Source organism: Ictidomys tridecemlineatus, chromosome 8 (genome assembly GCF_052094955.1).
Source record: "Ictidomys tridecemlineatus isolate mIctTri1 chromosome 8, mIctTri1.hap1, whole genome shotgun sequence".
Taxonomy (NCBI): domain Eukaryota; kingdom Metazoa; phylum Chordata; class Mammalia; order Rodentia; family Sciuridae; genus Ictidomys; species Ictidomys tridecemlineatus.
The window spans coordinates 74,502,196-74,528,159 of record NC_135484.1 but is presented as its reverse complement, the minus strand read 5'-3'; the positions used below and the strand labels follow the sequence as shown (position 1 = coordinate 74,528,159).

Genomic DNA, 25,964 nt, shown 5'->3' with positions numbered 1-25,964 from the left:
TCAAGAGTGATCTCTGAAAAATCTCAGCTTACTCTTAAGAGTAGATAGGAACAAGGTCAGTTTTAACCAACTTGGTCTTAAATGTCTGGCAGAAGAGTATAACCTAAATACAGTCCTACATGGATATTTGGAAGGAAAAACAATGTTTTTTTAAATGTAACTTAAGATGTATTTGTGTGTCAGCCCTATCACTGAGCCATATTCTCAGCCCTTTTTTACATTTTATTTAGAGACAGGGTCTCACTAAGTTGCTCAGGGCCTCACTAAGTTGCTGAGGCTAGATTTGAACTCACAATCCTCCTGCCTCAGACTCCCAAGCCACTGAGATTATAGGCATGCACCACCACACCTAGCAAAGGAAGGGTTTTTGTATGGGAGTGCCTAATAATAATAATCACAAAGGACTCTATAGAGTTGCAAGTTTGTCTTGAGTTGATTTGAGCCTGATCTCATAGACTCATAAATATTCCTAATCTCCTACATTGATAAACTTGATCTGGTTTTCACTGATATGATTATGAATTATTGTCTTCATGGTTTTCAGAGACTGACTGCAATATTAATCACTTTTTTACTTATTGTTTACAAAAATGTATTGCTTTGCTGTCTTGTTTATTGTTGTTTTAGCATGATCCCCCCCCCCCCGCATGGATGCCTTGTTCAGTTACCTACCATCTGCCACTGTGGACCTCTGAACTGCTCTGATGCAGAATGCCCTTAACTGTCCCCCAATTTTGCCTTCTTTCAGCAGGAAGCAGATCGGAGATGTCTTTGTCCATTTTTCCATAGAAATGGAATATAGAAATTGACAATGGGGAAATGTAACAGTGGTCCACTTTATGCTTTGGATATAACTTTTAAATGGACATGTTTGTTTCTCTGCCTCTCTCCCTGTTTCTCCCTAATCTTTCTCCCTCACTAATCTCAGATCTTTGAGTACACACCCCCGCCATAGCAATGAGGTAATCCAGACTTTGGGGATGGTACCAGAAGATCTCAGAAATGACCATCTCCCAAATTAACAAGTGAATTGCAACTCCAACAGAGAACCTGTGGAATATAGCCTTTGAATCACCTCTTTAAAAGCCCTCTAGTCCTGCTGATGGGCAGAATCTCAGCCTTTGGGATAGGAGACCCCTGAGTTTCTCATTTGCTAGCAAAACAATAAAACTTCTTTTTCTTTTTTCTAAAAAAAAAAAAAAAGACTGACCTCAGATTTTTAATTCAGTTCACCTAAATGAATCCATTATCTCATCATATTTAAAGATAATTTTTATTTAAGACTTTGTGATAAGATTTAAAATGGGTTCTCATCACACACACACACACACACACACACACACACACACACACACCACTCAAACATATTACCCTTTAGATAGCTCCAGTAGTATACTGGTAAATATTTAACAACTGACTTTCAAGAAAAAATGCATGCATTTACACTGTCACATATTTATTATGAGTTTTACTGATAGAACTATTACACATAATTTACAAATAATAATGAAATATAAAATACTCTTTATTTGCATTCCATATAACTGATTCGTTCTAATAGAATACTTCATTAATTTTTGAAGAACTTTTGTATCCATAGCCAATCTCTGGTGCAACTCAACTATAATTTGACAAATACATTTATAAACCCACCTGTTTTCTGATAAGTTAAAAATTCATTTTAATCAACTTGATATTTTTGTTGTTGTTGTTAAAGTATTTGCCATTCCACCATAAATAATATAAATTAAAATAATATGTCTTGCTGGGCACAATGGCACACACTTGTAATCTCTGCTACTTGGGAGATGAAGGCAGAAGAATCCCAAGATTTGGACAGCCTGGAAAACTTATCAAGACGCTGTCTCTAAATTATTTTTAAAAATTAATTAGTTAAAAGGCTGGAGATATGGCTCAGTGGTAGAGTGCCCTTGGGTTCAATCCCCAGTTCCACAAATAATAAAAATAACAAAAATTAAATTAATTAATTAATTCAAACCTCGTTTAGCTTTAGCACTACATATGCTATTTATCATTGATGTGAACAAAATCTTTCCTGAATCAAGTAATAATATTTAAATACTGAAAGGCTCTGTCCTCAAAGTTCTTGTGTTATCCCCAATGTAATGACTATTGACACTATACCTTTGTATTTCCTTTGCAGTCTGGGAGATTAAATCTAGGGCCTCCTGATAGACAAGGGTTTTACTTAACTTGGGGAATCTCCTGTGACCCTGTGAGTGTTTCACATACACAGCCTGGCATTATCTGCAGCACTATCAGCTCTGAGATAGCTGGAGTCCAAGAAGGTTCCTGTTTTTTTTATTATTACTCATCTTCTTTTAGATTTTAGGATAGCACCACTTGACTTGCACTACTGAAGCAGCTACTCCATTTCCATAATTTAGAGGCAAGACTAAGCACATACATTAAACAACTGGGGGAAAAGTAAAAGCCACAATAATGTTGAGATTGTAGGACTAGACCAGGGATTTAAACCAGAGAAAACTCACTGTTGTCTGGAGGAGTCAAAGGTATTTCATGTTGACCTGAACTAGAACATAAAGGAAGGCTGGGCTTTGGCCTGAGGTGGCTGGGATAGTGGCATAAAGGGAAGTAAAGAGGAATAATTGTGGGAGGAATAGTAGAAGGTAGAGTTGACTAAACGGAGAATCTATAAAAGGCCGGGGTGTGAAGCATAAACTTTGACCAATGAATAATCAAAGGCCATCTTATCTCTGCATGCAAACAAATGGCTTTAGGAATGATTTTGGACTCAATATCTTTATTTATTTTTATGTGGTACTGAGGACTGAACCCAGTGCCTCACACTTTCGGGGCAGGCGCTCTACCACTGAGCTATAGCCCCAGCCCCTTTAGGAATTATTTTGAAGCAGAAATCTGGTAGCATCCCCACACAGGATTTCAGAATTTATTGTAGTGCTTGGATTAAAAAAAATGATCAATGATGTCATTTTGATATAATGCAAGATGGGAAGGCACTTCATGCATGTCTAGTTTTGCTAAAAATCCACAGCTGCTATATAATCATGAGAAAACATCAAATAAACTTCAACTAAGGGATAGTCCACAAAATTTAGTACCCTTCAAAAGTGTCAGGGTCACAGAAGACAAAAGAAACACTGCGAAAGTATCACAGAATAAAGACTCAGAATACATAAAAACTCAATGCAAAGTGGTATTCTGGATTGTGTCCTGAAACAGAAAAAGGACATTAAAGGAAAGGCTAGTGGATCCAAATTAAATCAGGAGTGTAGTTGCTAACTCTGTATATTGACGTTAATTTTTTTTTTTGGTTTCAATAGTTATGTGAATTAACTTAAGGGAATATGGATGAAAAATGTGTGGGAACTATTAGGGTTTAGATATGTTATCCCCTGAAAGCTCACATGTGAAAAAAATGTAAGAAGGTTTGGAGGAGAAATGATTGGGTTATAGCCTTAGCCTAATTAGTGTAATCCCAGGTGGGATTAACTAAAATGGTCGGATGTGGCTGGAAGAAGTGGGAATTGGGGCGTGGCTTTGGTGTATATATCTGGAAAATGGAATATCTCTCTCTCTGCTTCCTGATCTCTTATGAGCTGTTTCCCTCTGCCACATGCTTCCACCATGATGTTCAGCCTCACTTCAAGCCCAGAGGAACTGAGCAGGCCTTCTATGGACTAAGATCTCTGAAACCATGAGCCCTCTAATAAACCTTTTCTCCACTACAATTGGGCTGGTCAGTCTTTTAGTCATAGCAGTGAAAACGCTGACTAAAATAGGAATTCTTTATACTTCTTTGCAACTCTCATATGAGTAAAAAATATTTTGAGGTTATAATTTTTTCCAGTTTTCCTACTCCCATTCTAGTAAATTTGGAGGAGGCGGGGGAGAGCAGAGCAAAACTTGCAAAGCATGGCTTTATAGGGTGTTTCGGAAGGAAGGATCTTGAGCAGACTCGGCTGCTCCCAATCTATATGGCTTTTCCAGAGCAAATATTCACATTCTCTGAGCTTCAAACCCCATGTCTTAAAAACAACTTGCAAGGGACATCTTTTCTACAAATAGTACTGGGAAATCTGGAAACCCACATGCAAAAGAATAAACCTGGAATTTTATTTTACACCATTAAAAAAGTAGAATGAAATAAAAAATGTAAAAGTTTAAACTATAAAACTCATAGGAGAAGATATAGGAGGAAAGTTTTATGACATCATATCTGCCATGAGTTTTTGGACGTAACACCAAAAGCATAAGCAACAAAAGGGAAAAAATGATAAATCAGACTTCATTAAAATTAAATGTTCGGGCCAGGATGTAGCTTAGTCATAGAGCACATGCTTGGCATGCAGAAGGACCTGGGTCCAATTCCCAGAACTACCAAAAAAAAATTTGTTATCAAATGACATTATCAACAGAGTAAAAAAAACAACCCATTGAATGGGAGAAAATATTTTCAAATCAGGTATATGCTATTATCCAGAGCATATAAAGAATTTCTACAATCCAATTAAAACATAGGCAAAGGACATGAATAGACAGTTCCACAAAGAAAACACAAAAGAACAATAAGCACATGAAAAGATGCTCAACCCTAGCTTGATACATTTTGGAGAAGCGTGTGTAATCATTAGAGAAATGCCAATCAAAATCACAATGTGATGCCACTCCATATCCCTCAGGATGGCTATCATTTAAGAAAACCAGATGAAAATAAGTGGAGAAAGGGGAACTTTTGTGTATTACTGGCAAAAATGTAAAATGGTACAGACACTCTAGAAGAAAATGTGCTGTTTCCTCAAAAATTAAACTTAAGAATTATCCTGGGATCCAACAATTCACTTCTGAGTGTATAACCAAAAGAAGTAAAGGAAGAAACTTGAATAGATATTTGTACATTATTTTCATAGCAGCTTTATTCACAAGAGCCAAATGTATCCATCACCTGACGAATGGACAAACAAAATGTGGTATTACATAGAATGAAACATTATTCAGCTGTAAAAAAAAAAAGGCAATTATTACTTACTGTGTACAATAAGGATGAACCTTGAAAACATTCGGTTCAGTGAAACAAGCCAGTTACGAAAGGACAAATAGTGTATACTCACATTTACAGGAGGTACTTAGAATAGTCAAACGCACAGAGACGGAGATTAGAACACCGGTTGCCAGGTGTTAGGGAAGAGGAAATGAGGAATCATTGTTTAATGGCTACAAAATCTCATTCTGGGAAGATGAAAAAGTTTTGAAGATCAGTGCCCGTGATCTAATGTCACTGAACTGTACACTTAAAATGGTTAAATAGCAAATTTTATATTATGTGCATTTTCGCACTATTTAAAAAATCTTTTAAACAACAGGACTAGCTTGATGCATTTTGGAGGAGTGTGAAGAATACCTAATGGGGACACAAACTAATTCTCATTCTCATTTCTTCCCAAAGCTGCTAGAGTGTTGGTTATATTTAATTCGAGCCCTGGAATCAATCCAGAGACATCCAGAGGGACATTCTGCAGCAATTTTAATTCAATAATAATGAAATGTTTGTTATATGTATTCCTATTATTGCCTTCCGCCACACACACACACACACACACACACACACACACACACACACACACCATCCTTAAAACCTCAAAAATAGAACAGAAAAAAGAGATTATCAGAAAAGCAACGGAGGACAGCAGAGTGCCCAAAGAGCTGTCCGAGAATTCCTTCACTACCCCAAACCCACGCCCCACGCCCGCAGGATCCGATTAGCTTTCCGGAGCTGTCCAAGCATCGCTGTGCTGTCTTATCACTGAGATTTTAATCGCAAATAAACGAGGGACTGCATCTCAGTGATTTCTTAGCTTCTGAGAGACTGCAAATCTAAGCACTTTAGACTTGCTGAACTCTCAGAATTACACAGGGCGCCACATCTTAAAAGGAACTTTTGGCTTCCGAAGCCCAAATTGCAAAGCGCTCCTCTTTCCTGCCTCGCTCCTTACTTTGCGCCCCCACCGCACGCGCACCGACTTGCTCATCTTTCTTCCCGCCCCTTCTTTTCTCTCTTTTTGCTCTTCAAAGTGATAGCTCTTGCAACCACAAGTCCAACAGAAATCATACACTCTCGTAGAGAAACCCCCAAGAGGCGAGGATCAGTGAGGATCCCCACACTGGGCGAACCGTTCCAATTCCTTCCGCGCATCGGGGAAACAGAAAACCGCCAGCAGTGGGGTTGCCGATGCCCAGGCTCCCGGGATCGCTGCCGGTGCCCGCTCACCGCCCGGAACAACTTCCTCACTGTTCCTTTAGTCAACTCTTGCCAGCCCCTAGCGGCGCCCAGGACTCCAGGTGCCAGGGTCGGATCGGGTGACTGCGCGGGCGTGCGTCTAGCCCTCCCGGTGGGCCTCCAAGCATTAGGAGGACCCGCCCCGGTCCCGCCCCTTCAGCCAGGGCGCCTAGCCCGGCCCCGGCTGCTGGCCTGCACTCGCCGGCACTCGCCCGGCCCGCACGCAGTCGCATCGGCTCTGCGCGTCGCAGCCATGGATCCCGCGGCTGCGCCAGCGTCTGTGCTGCTGCTCCTGGCGCTGGACGCACTGCTGTGGCCCGTAGCTGGCGCCTGGGAGCTCACCATCCTGCACACCAACGACGTGCACAGCCGGCTGGAGCAGACCAGCAAGGACTCCGGCAAGTGCCGCAACGCCAGCCTTTGTGTGGGCGGTGTGGCGAGGCTCTTCACCAAGGTGCAGCAGATCCGCCAAACCGAACCCAACGTGCTATTGCTGGACGCCGGCGACCAGTACCAGGGCACCATCTGGTTTACTGTGTACAAGGGCTCCGAAGTGGCGCACTTTATGAACGCTCTGCGCTACGATGCCATGGTAAGAGCTCCCAGGTTAGGAGTCCCAGACCCAGTTGCCAGATGGACAAGGAGCCGGTGGCACTGCGTGGCAAGAGTTAGACTCCGACCAGTGTGTAGATTGGGTATAAGACTTCAGACTTAAAAGTCTTAAACTGATGTTTGGGCCCTCAGTATGAGATGGGGTTATTTACAGGAGCGGGATCCCTCTCTGCCTGTAGGGTTTTGACAGTTGTTGAGGACTAAGGGCTGAATAGGGCCCTCATGCATTTCTCTCATTTACTGCTGAATTTTCCAAATAATGCCTTATCTCAATTTTATTGAAAGGGAAGCTGAGAGTCAAAGCTAAGTAAATGATGCAGGTCACCGGCACCAAGAGGAAAATAATAAGAATGGACACCGGGTCCTTTGACCCTGAAGCTTGAGCATAATAAACTCACAGCCTTGAGTAGATTTCCGGCTCAGCTACTTTCTCTGTGACACTCCCTGTGTCTCAGCCTACAGCCTCAAAGCATTGTCTGTATAGAGTATAGTCTCTAGGAATGTTTGTTATTTACCAGACACTGCAGTGTAGGTTCAAAAGAAAGAAACTTAAGAGAGGACCAAAATGCTGAAACTCTTTGAGATTTTAATAAAATCAGTTTGACAACAGAGATTTAGGAAGAGAGCCCAACTTAAGAGACAAGTGGCTCTCAAAACATGTAAAGAGTTTAGTCCACCCTCCCAAATATTTTGTAAAATGTGATGCTGTGTTTGTTGAGCCAAATTCTAGAAAAAGGGACAGGAAGGGGGTTACACAGTAATAGATACAGGTAACTGAGATGTATGTATGGTGATGGCTGTTTTAAATCAAGCCATGGGCCAAGTTTAACCTCATGTTAGTCTACAATGAAAGAATTCCACCACACTGTTAAAAACAAACAACAAGCTAGGAACAAGACAACTTAAGAGTTTTGGAAGAGGAAGAACAGAGCAAAATTCCCAGGAATTTGTCAAGTCATGTATGGAAGGGAAGGGAAGGTGTGGCTGGGACGCAGAAGGCTGACAGTAAGTACACTTTACACAAGAAGAGCTCAGAGGTCAGGAGAACTTCTGGATACTTGGAAAAGGGAGGATAGGAAAAGATGATAGAGGGCATAGTTGTTTAGTCATACCCCCACCCCAAGAAGAAAGCTTATTTTGGAGAGATGAGGGAAGGGGAAAGAGTTCCCTTTGTTCTGATTGTTGGTTTAGAGATTATTAGGGATACCCAATGCTGTAGCCATTCAAACAGGTCCCTAAATTTCCAGAGTTGGGAGCGGGGTGCTCACCAGCATCTTTGTCAAGAACTCTCTGGTCTCTTTGTCTTTCTATTTCCACAGCCAGATCTTCCAGATGCTTTGCAAACAATAATGCCAACTTAAATGTTTATATAATTGAATTGTTACTAGTTTAAGTCTCCACTTCCTTCCAGAGGAGTAGAATAAACCTTAAATGAGTTTATTTTGATTTCACACATCAATCACAGAAAACAACTTTTTCCTCCTCAGTTGTGTAAGCTCCCTCTGGTGAAAAAAAAAATTGAAGGCTTCCTAGTTTTCCTAATAATAATATTTCACTCTTTAAACCATATTGAGCTCATGATGTTGATCGTCATATCAAATGTTGATGACAAGACAGGTGAATCTAGAGTGATCTGCTACAAGTTGCATCCCATCTCCTTTGTGAAAGTTTAAAATACTTTTTGTGGAATGAAATTACTTTCTTTCAATATTGTTCAAAGTAATTGGACTGGGGCCTGAGGAAAATAGACTCCTTATACAACATTGGCAGGGAGTAAAGTGGGGAGGAGGTTGAATGGCAAGGTTCATGGTCATGTTTCTGATAGCTTTCCATCAGGACTTACTCTGCACAGTTTATGGATGTTTGATAAACATGATTTGAATTGCATTAAATCCCAGTTCTTTTCTTTTTTTCTTTTTCTTTTTTATACCAGAGATTGAACCCAGGGGTGCTTAGCCACTGAGCCACAACCCCAGCCCTTTTTATTTTGAGACCCAGGGGTCCCGATAAATTGCTTAGGTCCTCACTCAGTTGCTGAGGCTGGCTTTGAACTTTGCAATATTCCTGCCTCACTTTCCTGAGCCTCCAAGATTACAGGCATTCACCACCATACCCAGCAAAATCCCAGTTCTTGTATTGCTACATCATATGATACAGCTCTGCTGTATTCCATCTTTGAGTTGTTGTTTTTTGTTTGTTTATTTTGTTTTTACTGTTATCTTGCTATATTATAATAACCTTCAGGGAATTTGTTGTATTCTGCTACAAACATTTCTCCATTGTAGCCACCTGCTATGTCTCAATTATCAAGAGACTGAAGTTTCAGGGTGGAAAACGGCTATGAAGGGCATTTTCAGTTTCCTGTACATGGGATCTGGTTTAGAGAAGCCACATCTGAGGACTGGAGGTTGTGGAATATAAAGCCCCTGGAATCTAGCTTAGTCCCAGAAGTGCCCTAGAGCAAGATCCTCCAGGATGATGTAGGCTTTCTAGATCTGCGAGCAGCTGGAATAGTTCTGACAGCTGTGGAGGCCTCAGGGCAAGCCTGGGGATCCCATGGACTCAGCTACTTGGCTGAACACTAGGGGAAGGGTGACAGACTTTGCTAGTTGGTGTGGCTGTCTTAGCAGATCCATGAGGAATGTGGAAGACAGAGGCTGCACCAATGGTATACATTAGCCTAGTTACTTCACTGAGCCTCTGTGTTCCTCAACTGTTAAAACAGAAATGATAATCCCTACCGTGTAAGGTTTCTGTGAGAAGTACCTGAGAATAAATGTCAAAGGCCCTATCCTCCTGTGGCTCACAGTAAGCACTCTCTAAAGGTCAGTTCCATATGCCCTGGGGGACAAAGAGAAGAGAAGGTTTGAATTTGGATCTGTCAGTTTATCTGGTTCTGACAGTCTGGCACAAACCACCACCTGCCTCCCCTCCACCATCTTTCCTAAATCCCATTGTCTAACTATTCTTAATATTTACTCATTGAGTGCCTTATGAAATCTCCTCAAAGCACAAAACTGAAGGTCCTCACAGAGGTGATATTCTTGCCCATGGTCTATAAGGAAGATAACTATCCGTGGGTCTCGATGGTTTCCCAGAGGGTGGCTTTTTATTTACCTGGTTCCTGCTTCTGAGGCTCTGGCTGCTGAGCCCACTTTCTGCTCCCAAGTGCTTGACCCTGCATCCAGTTGGGGACCATGTCCCCTGCCTTTAACACACTCAGGGAACAGTTAGACTGAATAGGTCTTTGGCTGCAATTTCCACTTCCTAAATAGGCAGCCAGTCTAATGTGTTTGATTTATATGGCTTTGTTTCTGTGTGTACTTGTAGAACCTTTATGTGCTTATATTTTAAAATTATGTAAATAAACAGTCCTCTTATCTTATTCTGTTTCTATTCTCCTAACTTGTTTTTGTAATTCCCACACATCACTTGGCATTTGCCAGTACCTATATAACACTGTGTGCAGTGCTCCGTGGTGGTCATGCATTTTACCCAGCCATTGCAGCCAATGCCAGTCGAGAGATAGTTTCCCTGAATCACCAGAGAAAAGATTATCTCCAGGAGAGAGTAGCAAGGAGTTCCTTGGAGAGTGAGGAGTATTTGACCCAGGATCAGGGGATCCTTGACAAATATGATAGAAAAGAATTTCAGCATGTGTCCCTAGAGACACAGAGATCTATTTAGGAAAGCCAAGAATATACTTCAAGAGAGAATTCAGGCCATCTTGAGAGTGATAAATGGGTTTTGGGAGTCTCCAGCTCTTTTTTTTAAAGGCAACTGGATGATGGGTGGGCATGAAAAGGTATTTAAGGATGACATCAGTCTGATCACAAGACAGTTTCTGACAGTCTGTTCACTGTGCGGATCCTTAGGCTGATATAGTCTCCATTATCTGATCAATAATAACACTGGAAAGGCACCTAAATTAGCAGTTCCTCAAAATAGCATATTTCTCTTTGCCTTTTTGGGGAGGGGGCTAATTAACAGTGCACAAGATAATTATCATAAATTGGTAAAATTATGCTAACCTTGAGATTTACAGATTTCCCCAAAATTTGGGAGTGACAGGACTGGGAGAGAGACTGGTTTGGGGAGAGATAGGCCTGGAAAAGTAGTATGTGGAACTTTAAATCAAAAAATATTTTTCCTTTCCTTGCTCTATGACTCTTTTCTACCTATTTTAAAATATCTTCTATCCTATCTTACCTGACTCACAAATTAGGCTGCTTCAAATATCTTCCTGCAGGATTTCTTTGATTTCTTTGAGATCCATACCCAAAAGCAAAGTTGCTGGTCACAGAGCACATGTATATAGTACTTGACTCGGGACTTCCACATTTCCTTTCTGAATGACTAGAGTTCCTGCCTACCTTGCAACCCAAGCAAAACATGTAAATACCTATATATTTACTCATTTTTCATAGCATAATTCAGTTTTCCTGTTTCACATTTTTTATCTTGTGTTTTTCTAATAACTAATGAACTGGGACAACTTTAGATATGTTGGTTGACTTTTTAGGTTTTCTCTTCCCTAATTGTTCACATCTTCTAGTCTTTTTCTTTAGATAAGTCTTGCTTAGCCAGACATGGTGGTGCTCACCTGTAATCCTAGCTACTTGGAAGGCTAAGACAAGAGGATCACAAGTTCAAGGCCAGCCTCTGCAATTTAGCAGGACTTTGGAGCAGGGGATGGGCTGAAGATGTAGCTCATTGCTTTCCAACCATGAGTGAGGCCCTGTATTCAATTGCCTGTATTGTAAAAGAAAAAAAAATGATGTTTGCTTTATTTTTCTTAATTTTTAGCAGTTCTAGTTATTATTTATGATCAGTATTAGACATTGTAATTATCTTCCAATTATGCCATATCTATCATGATGTCTTCCATTAAACAGAAAATCCTTCATTTGGTGTAGTTTAATTCATCTTTTTTTCCTTCTGGTTGGTGCGTTTGAAAGTTTGTGTAGTAGTTTCCAAATTTGAAGTTTGCACCTCCAGCACTACTCACTGGAAATTCAGAGATTGTTACTGTTGTCTTGGCCTTTTAAGAAATAAATCTATGCTGATTACAGTGGTTTACACCTGTATCACAGCAACTCAGGAGACTGAGACAAGATGGTCTAAAGTTCAAGGCCAGCCTCAGCAAATTAGCAAGGCCTCAAGCAACTTGATGAGACTGTGTCTCAAAATTCAGATAAACAAATAAATAAATAAGATTGGGGATGTAGGTCAGTGGTAAAGCCCTCCTAGGCTTAATCCCAGTTCCGGAAGGAAGGAAGGAAGGAAGGAAGGAAGGAAGAAAGGAAGGAAGAAAGGAAGGAGGGAGGGAGGGAGGAAATATCTGATCTTTAGCTATGCCAGTCCCCTCTGGAGGCCAGCAGTTTTTCACATACGTTGAATCTGCTTGTCTCAGAGGCTCTGTACATGTCTGAACACCTGGAATCCTAAGGAACTTTGTTTCAGTGAGATGTTTTCATTCCTGAAGGGGCAGCAGTATGAGCCACAGCTGTCCAGGCAGGAGTCTGCAAGATGAACCAACCTAGACTAGAGTGGTGTGGCAGAAATCAAGGGGGGTGAGGTTGTCTAAGTCTTACAGGCCACCTGAGAAGTTAGACCTCTCTTGTTATGCTAAACTGTGGGATTTCTGAGTGGAGGGTAACTGATGTAATAAAATATGACTATTTGTTCCTGTCACAGAGCTCATAACACCTAAGAAATTTCCTAAGAGTTCTTGGTGTTCACAGTGAGCCCCTTTTGATAATACCAGAGTTTAAGCTAATGAGGTTACGTAGGGTAGAGCCATGGAGACCCTCTAGGTGGGGCCAGTCACTAGAAAGACCAAATGATTAGAGGATTAGAGAGTTGGAACTTCCAACCTCATGCATCAGCCTCAAGGAGGAGAAGAGCTAGAAACCAAGCTCTGTAAAAACTCTTGACGGAAGAAGTATAAGTCGCTGACCATACAGAGGTTCCTGGAGGGGAGGCATGCCCTGTGAGGGCATGGGATCTCTGCAATCCACTCCCCATATCTTGCCCTGTTCATCTTTTCCACTGGGCTATTCCTGAGTTGTATTCTTTTATAATAAACTCTTAATAGGAAGTTTTGGAGTTTTGTGCATTGCTCTAGCTGATTCTCAACCCTGAGGTTGGGGTCATGGGATTTATAGCTGGTCAGTTAGAAATATGGGTGGCCCAGGCAAGCCTCTCTCCTGATATCTGAAGTAAGGGCAGTCTTGTGGGACTGAGCCCTGTAATTTGTGGGAAATGCCAAATCCAGATAGTGTCAGCATTGACCTGAGTTGTTCAACAACCAGCCAGTGTTTACAGAGTTTTGGAGGATTGGTCCACGCGAGAAAAAACCTTCAGCTATTTAGAAATCAGTTTGAGAAAATAAACAGAAATTAATGGGAAGGAGAAGACACCAGAAACTGGAAAGAGACTGAGAAGCAATCTGTGGGTGAGGTGACAAGGACCACATTGTGGTGATGGCACAAGGCTGAATCCACTAAACTGGCTTCAATAGGCAGGTAGCATGGCACTGAGCTACAAGGTGCCTTGGGGATAAGACTGTCTGGATCACGTCTTCTCTCTGCCACATGGAAACTATGGATAGTGAGCGGGTTATTTAATGGCATGACACCTCTGTTCCACATGTAAAACGTTAAGTGATGGCGGGCTGCAACCCAAAGGTTGCCATGGGATTTAATAGGGCTGACAATGCATGCAAAGTTCTTGGCACAATACCAGCCCACAGTCAGGTGTCAGTAGTGCTGGCTATTCTCACCTGCTGTTGGCAGAGGTGGCCCAGGAAGCATGTCTTTGACAGATACCTAAGGGGGTTCAAGCATGGGGCTCTGGGAAAGTCAGCAGGCTTTGATATTACCACACAAGGGTGCGCTTCCACTACTCATGCTCAACCTCATCCTGATCTGTTTTCTGTTGCTATAACAATACCCAACACTATAAGGGGGAAAAAAGGATTTATTTTGATTCACAGTTCTGAAGGCTGGGAAGTTCAAGATCAAGCTGACTGCATCTGGGGAAGTTCTTCTTGCTGGGTGAGGCTGTCTGCAGTTTCCTGAGGTCATGCAGGGCATCCCCATGGCAAAAAGGGCTCATGTTAGAGACAGAACCAAACTAGCTTTTGTAACAGATCCACCCTCAAGTTAACCCATGAACCCATGAATGGATTAATCCATTCATGAAGACAGTACCCTCATGACCTAATCACCTCATAAAGGTCCCACCTCTTTTTTCCCCCCACCTCTTAATACCTCACAATGAAAATTAAATTTCACTGGGAGTTTTTGTGGGGCATGGAAGTCGTTGCACCCTCCAATAACTGAGGCCTACTACTTCAAGCACTTAAATACAATATGAAGGCTTTTCTCTGGACTTACTGGACATGCCTGATCCTTATGGAGCTGGGGCAAACAGAAACAGTGTAGAGGGGTTTGAATGGGTGTCAGGACACAAGGGTTTACTTTTCAACACTTCTACTCTTCATCTGTGTGAATCGCTATTGGATACCTCATCTATAAGATGGGAGGGTTGGAAAAGGTAGTCTCTTGCTGTTACTTCTCAGCACCTCTGTCCCTGTCTAGCCCTTTCTCTTGTCTCTAACTGCCAACATAGCTCAGCTTGTCTCGGGACTTCACTTAACACACAAATCTAAGTTTGTTTGACAACTTTCCTGTTTCTCTTCACAGCTACTTTTAATATGTTTTTTTTTTTTTGGTACCAGGGATTGAACTCAGCCAACCCTATTTTGTGTTTTAATTAGAGACATGGTCTCACTGAGTAGTTTAGTGCCTTGCTGGCTTTGAACTCTCAATTCTCACACCACTGGGATTATAGGTGTGCACCACTGCGCTGGACTGTTTCTCTCTCTCTCTCTCTCTCTCTCTCTCTCTCTCTCTCTCTCTCTCTTTCTTTCTTTCTTTTTCTATTTGAAGAAGGTGGGGATACAGCTATTTCTTGTGGAGAGAGAGTTTGTGTCTTCTCCCAGGTACCTCCAGTTGTTCCCTGTTTCCAAATGAGAGGTCCCAGAATGCTCTCTATGCAGTGTTAATAGCAAAAATGATGGCGTAAGGAACAGGAGGAGAAGCAGCCCAGTTTCCAGCCTGTGGTCTTTGAGACTCATTTATTCATTCAGTCACAGATCTTCATTCAGCACTACCATGTGCCAGGCTTTGTGCTAAGTGCTAAGGATGGTGAATAAGACCTGTTAGGGTGAAACCCACTGTTCAAATTATAGTAGATGCTGCAACACCCATTTGAGTCCTTGATAACTACACGGAGGCTGGGTAAAAACTTTGAAGGAGACAGGGAAACAGCATAGCATAAGTGATTGAATTCTAACACACATGGGAATGCTCGAGGTAAAAGTCTGGTCCATAGAAGATAAACATGGGGGCCTCATCTTTACCATCTGTGCCCAAATCATCAGAGAGCAAGTTTCTTCTTCTCAAATAACTAATCCCTACAAAAGAAGTCACTTTACATTCAAGTGTTGCAAGGTCTCTCATATGAAGGAAACTCTTAGAATTACTTCAGTAACAAAGTCCTGTTTGGGGGAAGGCAAATTAGCAATGCTTGTTTGGGAAGCTTGACAAACAGTTATTCGTGGCAATCATTTTTTGTTTGATTGGCTTTGGGTTTTCAATTATGTTTTGGTTTCCCTCAGTGTTAAGAATCAAACCCATGTAATGGGATTTTTTTTTTTTTCAGAATGGGAAGTAATTATTCCCCCAAAGCTCAAACTTTAGAAGTTGCCAGTGTCTAGAAGTTTGTGGTTTCCATGCCTCAGAGATGGGAACAGATCCCAACAGGGGCTGTGACCACAGGCCTCTGCTTCTTTTGTTACCGTCTGAGTCCCAGACTCTGGGGTTGGATGAGACTGGGCTCAGGTGGGTGGGTTGGGGTGGGGTGGGAGAGCAAAGGCACCTTCTCAGTTCATCTTGTCCTTGTCCTAGCATCTGTGTTTTATTAACTAAAAATGGGAAAGAACCAAATAAATATTATACTGGGAACTTTCTGTACTTCACTCACAAATACATCTGAGAGCTGTGTAAATTCCTTTAGTGTTTTACTTCCTTCAGCCACATAACTAGAATTTGAAAATTATCTTAACACTTCTTTTCTCTCACTTGAATAATTGATTAATGCCATCTGAATATTAGCTGGAATCCTCTAATCCTTCAGAAAGGTAGTTAAACCTGTGGGGACCTAATTTAGTTGAGCAGAATTTCTAAATGTAACAATAATGTGCACATTTTATATATTTTATATCGGTTCTTTTCAATAGATACAGAAAACATGAAATGCTTTCTGTTAAGTATTTGTTGGTTCAATTTTACAGCAAATATTGGTGAGCAGGTGAACTAGGTTGAGCCCAAGATCTTTTCTGCCATTCCAGGGCAACACACCCTGACCCAGAACTGTGGGCATGAGGGCAGCCCAGCATCAGAAATAATCCACAGTGACTGGGCACAGTGGCGCACGCCAGTAATCCCAGCGGCTTGGGAGGCGAAGGCAGGAAGATCGAGAGTTCAAAGCCAGCCTCAGCAAAAGTGAGGCACTAAGCAACTCAGTGAGACCCTGTCAAAATAAAATACAAAATAGGGGATGTGGCTCAGTGGTTGAGTGCCCCTGAGTTCAATCCCCAGCACGCCCCACTCCCCCAAAAAATAGTGCAAGTAATACATCAATCAAACAAACATAATTTGGAATCCTTCCATCTTAAAGATGCTGTTGAGTGCCCCTGAGTGACTGGCAAGTGAGCCCTATTGTGTAACAGTCTAGACTCGCTCCTTAAGCTTTACATCATAGGGCCGACTGCGGCCTCCAGTCCTGAACAGATGAGCTGGTATATAAGTGACTAGCCAAATAAATGTGGCAAATAAAAGGTTTCTCACATATAGCTTTTTGACATTATTACAATTGATTTCTGTAGATTAAAAAAAATCTTCTTCTGTATCATGCATACTCCACAGCTCTTAAATCAAGTCTTCTTTGTTTCCTGACATGCTTAATCTTCTTATCTTCATTCCCTCATTCATTTTCTTTCCCTCAGTTGTTTCTACCATTGGTGTGATTTGCCTGTGAACCTTCCCTGAGCAACCACATGGAGTTGAAGCTTGTCCTCTGAGCTTGATGAGCAGCATGTGGTTTCATCCTCACACATATTTCTTCCAACAGTTCCCATGGATTATGTATATGTGGGTGGAGGGGGTGGGGGTTGTGCTAAAGTTATGCTAGATCCCTGCCTGCCCTTCTAGCTTCCTGAGGACAAGTGCTGTGGCATTGTTACTTGCCTTCTTAGAACCTTGTGAGAAACTAGTGAGAAGATAAGTGATTCCCATCTCTTCCATGCACATACATTAGCAGCAAATTTGACAGAGTAGTTAAGATTCTGGCTGCTAAACCCTCACTTACCTTTGCTCAAATTTTAGCTCTGCCACTTGCCAGTTGTAGGAGCTCTCCGCCTCAATTCCCCATCTATAAAAAAAGGAACTAACAGTATGCACCTTACATCTTATAAGGATTGAACGAGTTAATACACGAACTAGACGGAACTCACCTGTGGTAGCAGTCTGAACTGCTAATATTTCTTTTTGCCTTTGAAAAAAATTTTATTTTTTGAAATTCCTTTATTTAAAATTTTTATAGTCCTCTGGGAACAAAAGACCAAGGCTATGAAATGTCCCCTTTCTGATTCAGATATGGGTGTCCTTTGATAGAACAATTAATTGGTCACCTTACCAGATTTCTAAAAAAAAAAAAAAAAAAAAAGACTTTGACAAAATTTCATCTTCGTGCTAACTTCCACTGTGAAATCAAAATGATGTTCACATACACACACACCAGCAGTGCACACAGAACAGTTCAACAAGCTATTTCCAACACCCCCCCCCCCGCCAAATGTTCTCCATTCACTAGAAAGTGCTAGCAGGATGTTAGTAGAAATATGAAGGTAAGTTGCAAGTTTAAACATGGGGAATGAAAACAAGAGAACCTGGGCAATTGTCCAGAGAGGGGTTGCTGGGAGGTCAGGCTGAGAATTGGGATGTAGTTGGCTAAGCTTTTCACCTGTTTCCTAGCAACTTGGTTTCTCTCATTTTACCACAGAGATATAGCCATTTACTAAGTTTATTTCAAATCCTGCCATCTGAAAAGGTTTAATGCCTCACACAGCAAAGCATAGAGTAAAATGGAGCGGGTGGAGTGAGTGGTTTTGTTACTCATTCAGTAAACATCTGTTGGCGACTGGTGCCAGCTGTTTGGTGTCACCAGGGGTCCAGGGGCAGTTGATGTGTGAACAGATGGCTACAGCCCGACAGGTGCTATTAGGGATGAGGGTGCAAGGCACGGGTGGATGCACCCAAGAGATGTGCCGTGGATGTACCGTGGAGGTCTCCAGGAAGCAGCTCAGTGCATCTGGAGGATTTAGTGTTTCTGGAACTGAGGGCACCTGAAGTTTAGGCAGAAAAAAAATGATGCAGCTCAGAACATTTCTGGGAAATCAGGGAGTGTCTGTGTGTTATCCAAGGAGTTGGGACTTATTTTGGCGGGAAGCAGGCAGCCCTGGGGTGACCTAAAGCAGGAGTTAGAGGCAGGCAGAGCTGTGTTTTGAGAAGCTCATTCTGGTGTCCTGTGGTGATGGGATTCGAGCTGGGTGGATCTGTGGCTGACGGACTGGCTAGATGAGGGGGAGGGGTGACCAGCAGAGTAGGCAGTAGGAATGTGATAGAGAAGGAGACCACTGAGGGGTAAGGCAGGATGAGAGGCATCTGGCCTTTTTGGCTGTGGGGTGGGAGGATATTAAAGGATAGGGCTTCTCAATACTTCTCTCTTTCTCCATGTTTCCAACACCTGGAATGATATGAGTCTTGAGTGTCTCCCCCGTGGGATCACTGTGATAAGTATTCTCTGCCAGTGGTTGACCTGACAGGAGGACAATGGCCAGTGCACAGAGTGGGGTGGGGAGCTATGATGACAATGGAGGAAAGGAGCAGTGACTACAAAATTGCTGCAGTCAACTCCATAAAGAATCTCCTGAAATAAGAAAAGAGAGAGTATCAGGTGTCTATTCCCATGTCCCCTCCCAGGCCTGCATGTTTTCGTAATGTCTGTGACCCACTTTGCTTTGTTTCGAGCTGGGAGGCCAAACGTGAAGAGGGGAGTCTTCCCAACACTTGGAAAAAAATTTAAAATTTCTGATATCACTTGGAATGAAAGTTTTGCTTCAGATCCAAGCAAACAGACCAATGGGGCTGTATCAGGAACTCCTCAGAGCTAGTTCGATGAGCCCTCCTCACACCTATATTTGTTTGGGGACATACGTTGCCCAGCTGAGAAAGCAGGCTCTGTCTGAGACAGTCTAACTGCTTTTCGGCCTTTGAGGTTTGCTCAGCTTTAGGGGCTTTGTGGCTTGCTTGCCTTTTATGGTCCGGTTTCCTGCTAAAATTATTTTTCATTTTTCTGTGGTTCTTATGCTTCCTTATCAAAGGCTTTCAAAGTAGAACTCTGCGTGGTACCTGAGACAAGAATGACTATGTTTTGTAACCCTTTTTTCTCATTACAACACACATAGAAAATGATATTGTGTAGAATTTTGGATCTCACAGATGAGGCCACCTAGACCAGAGGCTTTCAGCCTAATAACTCCAGAATTGTTTCTTTTTACTTGTTTTTTCTCCCTACCAGTTACTTATTTACTTCTTCATTCATTCAATGAATATTCTCTGTGGATTTTCTTTTAGATACATTTTAAATGGGCTTGGGGGATAAATTAATGCATTGTTTAATTATTTAATAATAGAGAGGTTTGGGGATCAACACCTGTAACTGATGAAGTCAGAAGATTTCTCTAAAATATTCCAGAATAATAAAAGACTTCCATGGAAAGCAATCCAGCGGCCACCAACCTGTGTCCCCTTTTGCAGGCTGTTCCAGCCAGCGTCAGGGCTCAGGCCTTGATCCTCATCCTGCATCAGCCACCAGCTTCGACCTGTTCTCACCTTAAGTGTGTTTGTTTCTCTTATTCACACCCTGAGCTGGTTCTCACCATTTCTTCCTGTCCATTTCCTCAATAACAATGTGAGACTTTATTTGTAGGTGAAAAGAATAGATGGATAAATGGCAGCTCCACCTGAGCAGACCGTGGGAAAGAAAAACCATAGATGTCTGACCCACTGAATCAGAGGACAGTGTGGTCTGGCAGCAGAGTTTCAACATGACTGCTGCCTTTGGTTGTACATCCCATCCATGGGATCAAGTCAGAAGAACTTTTTTTTTTCTTGCTTAAAAGTGTTGCCGCTAGTATTTTTTTTACTTGCTAAAGATCTATTTTACTGTTATTAAAAGCCAGGAAATAGATAACAATTATTTTCTTAGTGAATGGATAGAAAATAATTTTACCTCAAGTGCCATTTCTAGTTGATTGATATTTGCTCCCTGCATTGTCTAGATAGGAAAGGATTGTGAGGCTCCTTCTAAACTCCATGGGAAAGACCAGCTCAATCAGTTGGGATCTGCCATGGACAGGAAAAAAGTTCAGAGAGTCAGGTATCTCTCATTTAATTTGGCATCCAAAAGATAATGGAATGCTTTGGGGGATGGGGGTTAATGGGAACTGAACTGAACCCAAGGGCGCTTTGACTAAGGTGCTGAAGGTCTTGCCAAGTTGTTAAGATTGGTCTCAAACTTGCAATCCTCCAGTCTCAGCTGGGATTACAGGCCCAGCTTTGAATGCTATTTTGAATTATTTTTAGCATATAGTGTATTGGAAACAAATAAATGGAGATGTGATCACCTCATAATTACCTGTTTTTTTCCAAGTAAGGACATGGGTTACTCCTAAAAGGAAAGTAGATTTTTGCCTGTAACAGAACTCATGTGGATTAAAAGCCAAATTTTAAACACAAGTTGTCCTTTATTCCTAATTGCAGGGTGTTTTTTTTTTTTAATAACCCAAACAAGAAACTTGGCATCAGAAGTCTTAAAATAGCCTCATTCCTCTGTTGGTGAATCATATGACCTGCTAGGTCTTACTCTTGGTCAACAGAAGTTTTTTCCAAAGCTGAAGAACTTTCATAAATTATCTATATTCAGTGTAAATTTTAACAAATATCTGCAGAAGGTGTTAGAAACATCAGACTGTTCATTTAACAAGAGGATTTTGAGATACAAAAGTATCAAATATTTTGTTCTTCACATTTACATTTTTTTTCTTTTTTTCTTTTTTTTTGGTACTAGGGATTGAATATGGGGGTGTTTAACTACAGAGCCATATCTCCAGCCCCTTTTATATTTTGTTTAGAGACAGAGTCTCCCTGCATTATTTAGGGCCTCACTGAGTTGTTGAGGCTGGCTTTGAACTCACCATCCTCCTACCTCAGCCTCCAAACTGCTGGGATTACAGGCCTCGGCCAATGCACATAGCTTACATTTTTTTTTTATGAAGAAAAATACATTGGTTTTAATTCATGAATTCTAGGGTAACTTAACAGGATCTCATTAATTATGTTAGTTTGTATTATAATGTTAGTTTAATATCTGTATTTTATTTTATTTTTTTAAACATCAGAAATTTATTGGTTGCTCAAAACATTACATTGATCTTGACATATCATATATCATACATTTGTTTCAAATGGGGTATGAATTCTTATTATTCCCCCATGTACAGATTGCAGGATCACGTACAGCCATGTTTATACATACTGCCACACTAGTGTCTGTTGTATTCTGCTGCCCCTCCTATCCCCTTCCTATCCACCCTCCCCTCCCCTCCCCTTTGACTTTATATGGCAAGATAGTGTTCAGCTGGGCTCAATGGAGAGTAGGGAAAGTTTCTTTCATGTAAAAGCACCAGGGTTTTTTTTTGTTTGTTTGTTTTCCTTTTTCTTTTTCTATAGTGTTTTAGGCTTTGTCCTGTAATAAGAAAGTGGTGGGGGCAAAGAGCCAGGCCTGGAGCAGATGCTCATGTTGTATTTCTGTGATTCTGGTGTTGGAGATACTGAAGGCCATTTTGCTAGGCTCCACTCTTAAATTTCAGGAAAATGCATTTGGCGAAATTTAATGTTGGTAGTAAAAATATACAAGGTTGTTATGGGGATAAAATAGGGTTAATGAATGAATGAGTCAGTATTAGAAATGCAATGTTTGGAAAGCAAACAAGGGTGAGGAGAAAGAGAATATGATTTAAGATCATGGAAATCCATTGCCTAACATGACGGTTAAACAATAAATAGCAAGTACAATTTAGCTATAAAAAATTTACAAGCACACATGAATAAAGTTGGGTGAGCATTTTTTAGAGAAGACCAAAAAAGGAGGAACAAGAGTACAGTTAGCCCTTTCTAGCTGTGGGTTCCAAATTCATAGACTCAATCAATAGCCTCTTAAAAATATTTGGGGAAAAATTGTGTCTGAATATGTACAGATATTTATCTGGCCATGGTTCTCTAAATGATAACAACTATTGAATAACATTTGCCCTCTAATAGGTAATATAAGTAATTCAGAGATGATTTATGGGAGGATGTGCATAGTTTATGTGCAAATACAATGCCATTTTATAGAAGGAACTTTTCTTTCTTTCTTTATTTCTTTTTTTTAAAGAGAGAGAGAGAGAGAGAGAGAGAGAGAGAGAGAGAGAATTTTTTAATATTTATTTTTTACTTTTTGGCAGACACAACATCTTTGTTTGTATGTGGTGCTGAGGATCGAACCTGGGCTGCACACATGCCAGGCGAGCACGCCACCACTTGAGCCACATCCCCAGCCCTAGAAGGAACTTTTCTATGAGGGATTTTGATATCCTTTAGGGTCTTTGAACGAATCCTTAGTGCATACTGACTATATCTACTCTGTATGTTGGGTTTTTATTGCTTTATGTTCTTCTTTTAGGTGATCTTTTTCTGGTATATTCCCGTGTTATTAATAAAATAATATCAATGAATAAGTAGATCCATCTATTTAACCCTTTTCTTGAGTGCCTGCTGTGTGCCTGCACTTTGGGGGGACTTGATATAACTAGGTGAGTGGCATGATCCTCCTTCTGAAGACCTTATGAATCATTAAGTTCTAATAAGTGCAAGAGAGTAAACACAGGTAGGAGGAAGTCAAAGTGAAGAAATGAAAATACAAGTGTCTAAAGAAAATAAATATTTATAGAGGGAATTTTCTGCTGCATTAATCTTTGTGGAAAAATTATAAAATTGTAGGAGAAAGAAAAGACACATAGACTATTCTGTTCATTGGCCATTGAACAATGCACTCTCCTGTGCTCCAGGGACTGGTGGGTGTCAGACTACTCAGTGGGCGAGTGAGAAGTCTGCTGGGCTGCAGAGGGATGGGGTTGAAGAGAGAAAGACATCAAACTCAGAGCCTCCAGGAAAGCTTCTTGGGAAGTCTGTCTCCTAGTGGCATCATCAGATTTCAGGAGTCAAAGGTTTAACAAGGCACAACATGAAGAAGGAATAGCTTATCCTGCCTATCCATTGTCATTTATCTGTTATATATACAAAGGGACAAAGATAAGAAAGCATGGAAAACTATAAGCTGTTAGGAAACAAACAAACCTTGCTATTGCTGTGTGCCGGGCCTTAGGCAAAGCCCTTTCTGGCCAAGTATGGAGGTTCATAAATGGAAAGGAACAGAAGTGGTTCTAGCCCCAGCTCCACCACTTACACTTGTGTGACCTCCAACAGTTCCTTTAACTTCTCTAAGTCTCAATTTCTTCATCTGTAAAATGAGCCTGGCAATAGCAGTACCAGCCTCACACAAAACCAGCCTTTCTGTAGAAAACCTTTTGTTATTGTTGTTGTTTTAGTGCTGAAGATTGAACCCAGGTCCTCCTGCCTACTAGGCAAGTGCTCTACCACTGAGACACACCCCCAGCCCAGATCACTTTTCATTATGCTGGCATGAAGCAAGTGTCTAGAGAATGCTAGTTCACTTTAATTACCACTTTAGTTTTATTCATTCATTACCCTTTCAGAAGAAACTGCCAGAATGTGCCCCAGGCCACTCACTGTTCATAAGTAGTAAAACAGCTCTGCCTGGTTGCCTCACACATTAGGAGGCGGGTGTTAGAGATAGCCTGCAGGGGAAGGCGAGACCAGAGCTCAGAGAGCCTCTGAGCCTCTGGATGTTGGATTTCATCCTACAGGTGCATCTGTAGGACCTTCAGATGAAGATCGACAAACTCAGATTTGCAGTTTAGAAAGATTATTCTAGCAGCAATTAAGAGTGGTTTAGAGAAGGGAATAGGGATGGCTGAAAGTCCAGCGAGGAAGTCATTGCCTTAGACCAGGGGGAAAAGGCACTGAGTACAGTGAGGCAGGAGCAATGGGATGGACAGAAACAGGAGCATTTAGGGCAGGGGAAGGAAGCAGATAGGAGGTGAAAGAGAGGAGGGAGAAGGAGAGATGAGTTGCTCCAGGCTTTATGGCTTTGTTGACTGGGTGCGCAATGGCACCTTGGACCCAGAAGGGGCTTTGATCTTGGCAAGCTTGGGGTACTTTGGAGTCATTGAGGGGAAATAGTCAGTTGACATACAAATCCAGAAATTGGAAAAAAAATCTGACTGGAGAATTTACTTTTGGGGTTGAAGGTGTGAATGTGAATGAGATCATTTAGTCTTTCTGTCCACATCATGGAGCACCATGGATCAGGGCTCCTCTCCCCACGAGTTTAGGAGGAAAAAGACAATCAAAGTCATTATTTCCAGGAGACTTGTACTCTAGTAGGGTGGTGAGGAGAAGTCATTAAATAAGTAACAAACAAGTGAAAAGTGTAACTTCAGCCATTTCAAATGCTAGGAATATAATGTTACAGGTTGGATAATCTTTTATGAAGAACAGTAGAAACATTCGCTGCAAACAGAACAACCATACAGTTAAGCAACATAATTACTATACTATAACAAAGAAGATTTATTCCACCATGGGGAGAAAATTTTCTGTGCAAAGAGAGCACCAGAAGAAAAAAATAAACAAACAACCCCCCCCAAACCAATTTCCTAATGCTAGGAGAACCTTAAGTCTAGATCAGTTTTTAGAAAGGAACTTAATTAGGTAAGAGTAAGAGAAATAAAAATCAGTAGGTCATCAGAGATGAGGGGGAAGGCAAGTTCAAAAATTTAGAATTTACTAGGAGAGGCAGCTGTGTGGGAATGTACAGATGTTGTGTTGCTTTCTCTGCAGAAACATACACCCATGGGAATGTTTGCACAACCCTATAAGTCACTGGTAGTCATTGAATGCCTGCATGCCACAAGAGGGGACTATAGTGCTGAGCAGGACAGAGAGGGTGGACCATGGTGGCTCAGCACCTGGTCCAACCAGGAGACAGATGTAAAAGAATAACTCTACAAACATACCATTGTGGGATGTGAAATTTGCTAGGAAGAAATGGGTGAGGCTGAAAAGAATATACTCTGGCCCTTGTTAGCTTAAGGGATTGCTAGCCAGCCAGTGCCTCCAGGCTCTGCCCAGCTGACACCCAATGACAAGCAAACTTGGATGTGATATTTATAAAGTTTGAGATTGTCTGGTTTGAGTACTAAGTCAGCAGAATAGTCTGAGCAAGCATGTGAGTGCCCAGGGGAGATGGGTGTATCCAGCAGGCAGTGGAGGAGGTGTTGAGTGCTCTGGGAAAGGCAGGAGGCATGTCATGTTTCATGAATGTGTCCCTGTATGGAGAAGGTGCTTGAAATCATCCCTGCTCCCTGTGAAGCCTTGTGCTCAGCGTGGGTCCAGAACCTGCTGACGGTCACATGGTCATTTCAACATGAAGTTCATTCTCAAAGTGAAGCTGCTGAGAACGGAAGAAAGGGTGGCCTGGAGCTGATGGAAGGAAGAAGCCAGTGCCATACAGTAAAGTGTGGGCAACTAGCTCTCCAGTGACCCTTGGGCATTTTGATGGCACCTTCATTGATGGGCTGAGACCTGGGGGAGCAATGATAGACCAGCTCATGATCTGAGTGTCCCAGGTCCATTCCAGGATCCCTCAGTGAAATCGTGGAAGTATCTGGCTGCTGGGTCTGTCTCATAGAACTTAG

General features: G+C 41.6%; 1 protein-coding gene and 1 long non-coding RNA gene across 2 annotated transcripts in view; one reads left to right on the top strand and one right to left on the bottom strand.

Annotated features, from left to right (window-relative positions):
- Positions 1 to 4,893: 4,893 nt before the first annotated feature.
- Positions 4,894 to 6,546, bottom strand: LOC144366142 (uncharacterized). The gene is made up of 2 exons (XR_013425016.1): positions 6,115 to 6,546; positions 4,894 to 5,232 (listed from the first exon to the last, which is right to left on the bottom strand). It is a non-coding gene; the product is annotated as an uncharacterized LOC144366142 (long non-coding RNA).
- Positions 6,439 to 25,964, top strand: part of Nt5e (5'-nucleotidase ecto) — a 49,281-nt gene continuing 29,755 nt past the window's right edge. The window contains exon 1 of the mRNA XM_005324744.5: positions 6,439 to 6,872. Within this exon, the coding sequence (XP_005324801.3) occupies positions 6,534 to 6,872 (339 nt within the window). The 5' untranslated portion in view covers positions 6,439 to 6,533. The remainder of the gene's footprint in view (positions 6,873 to 25,964) is intronic.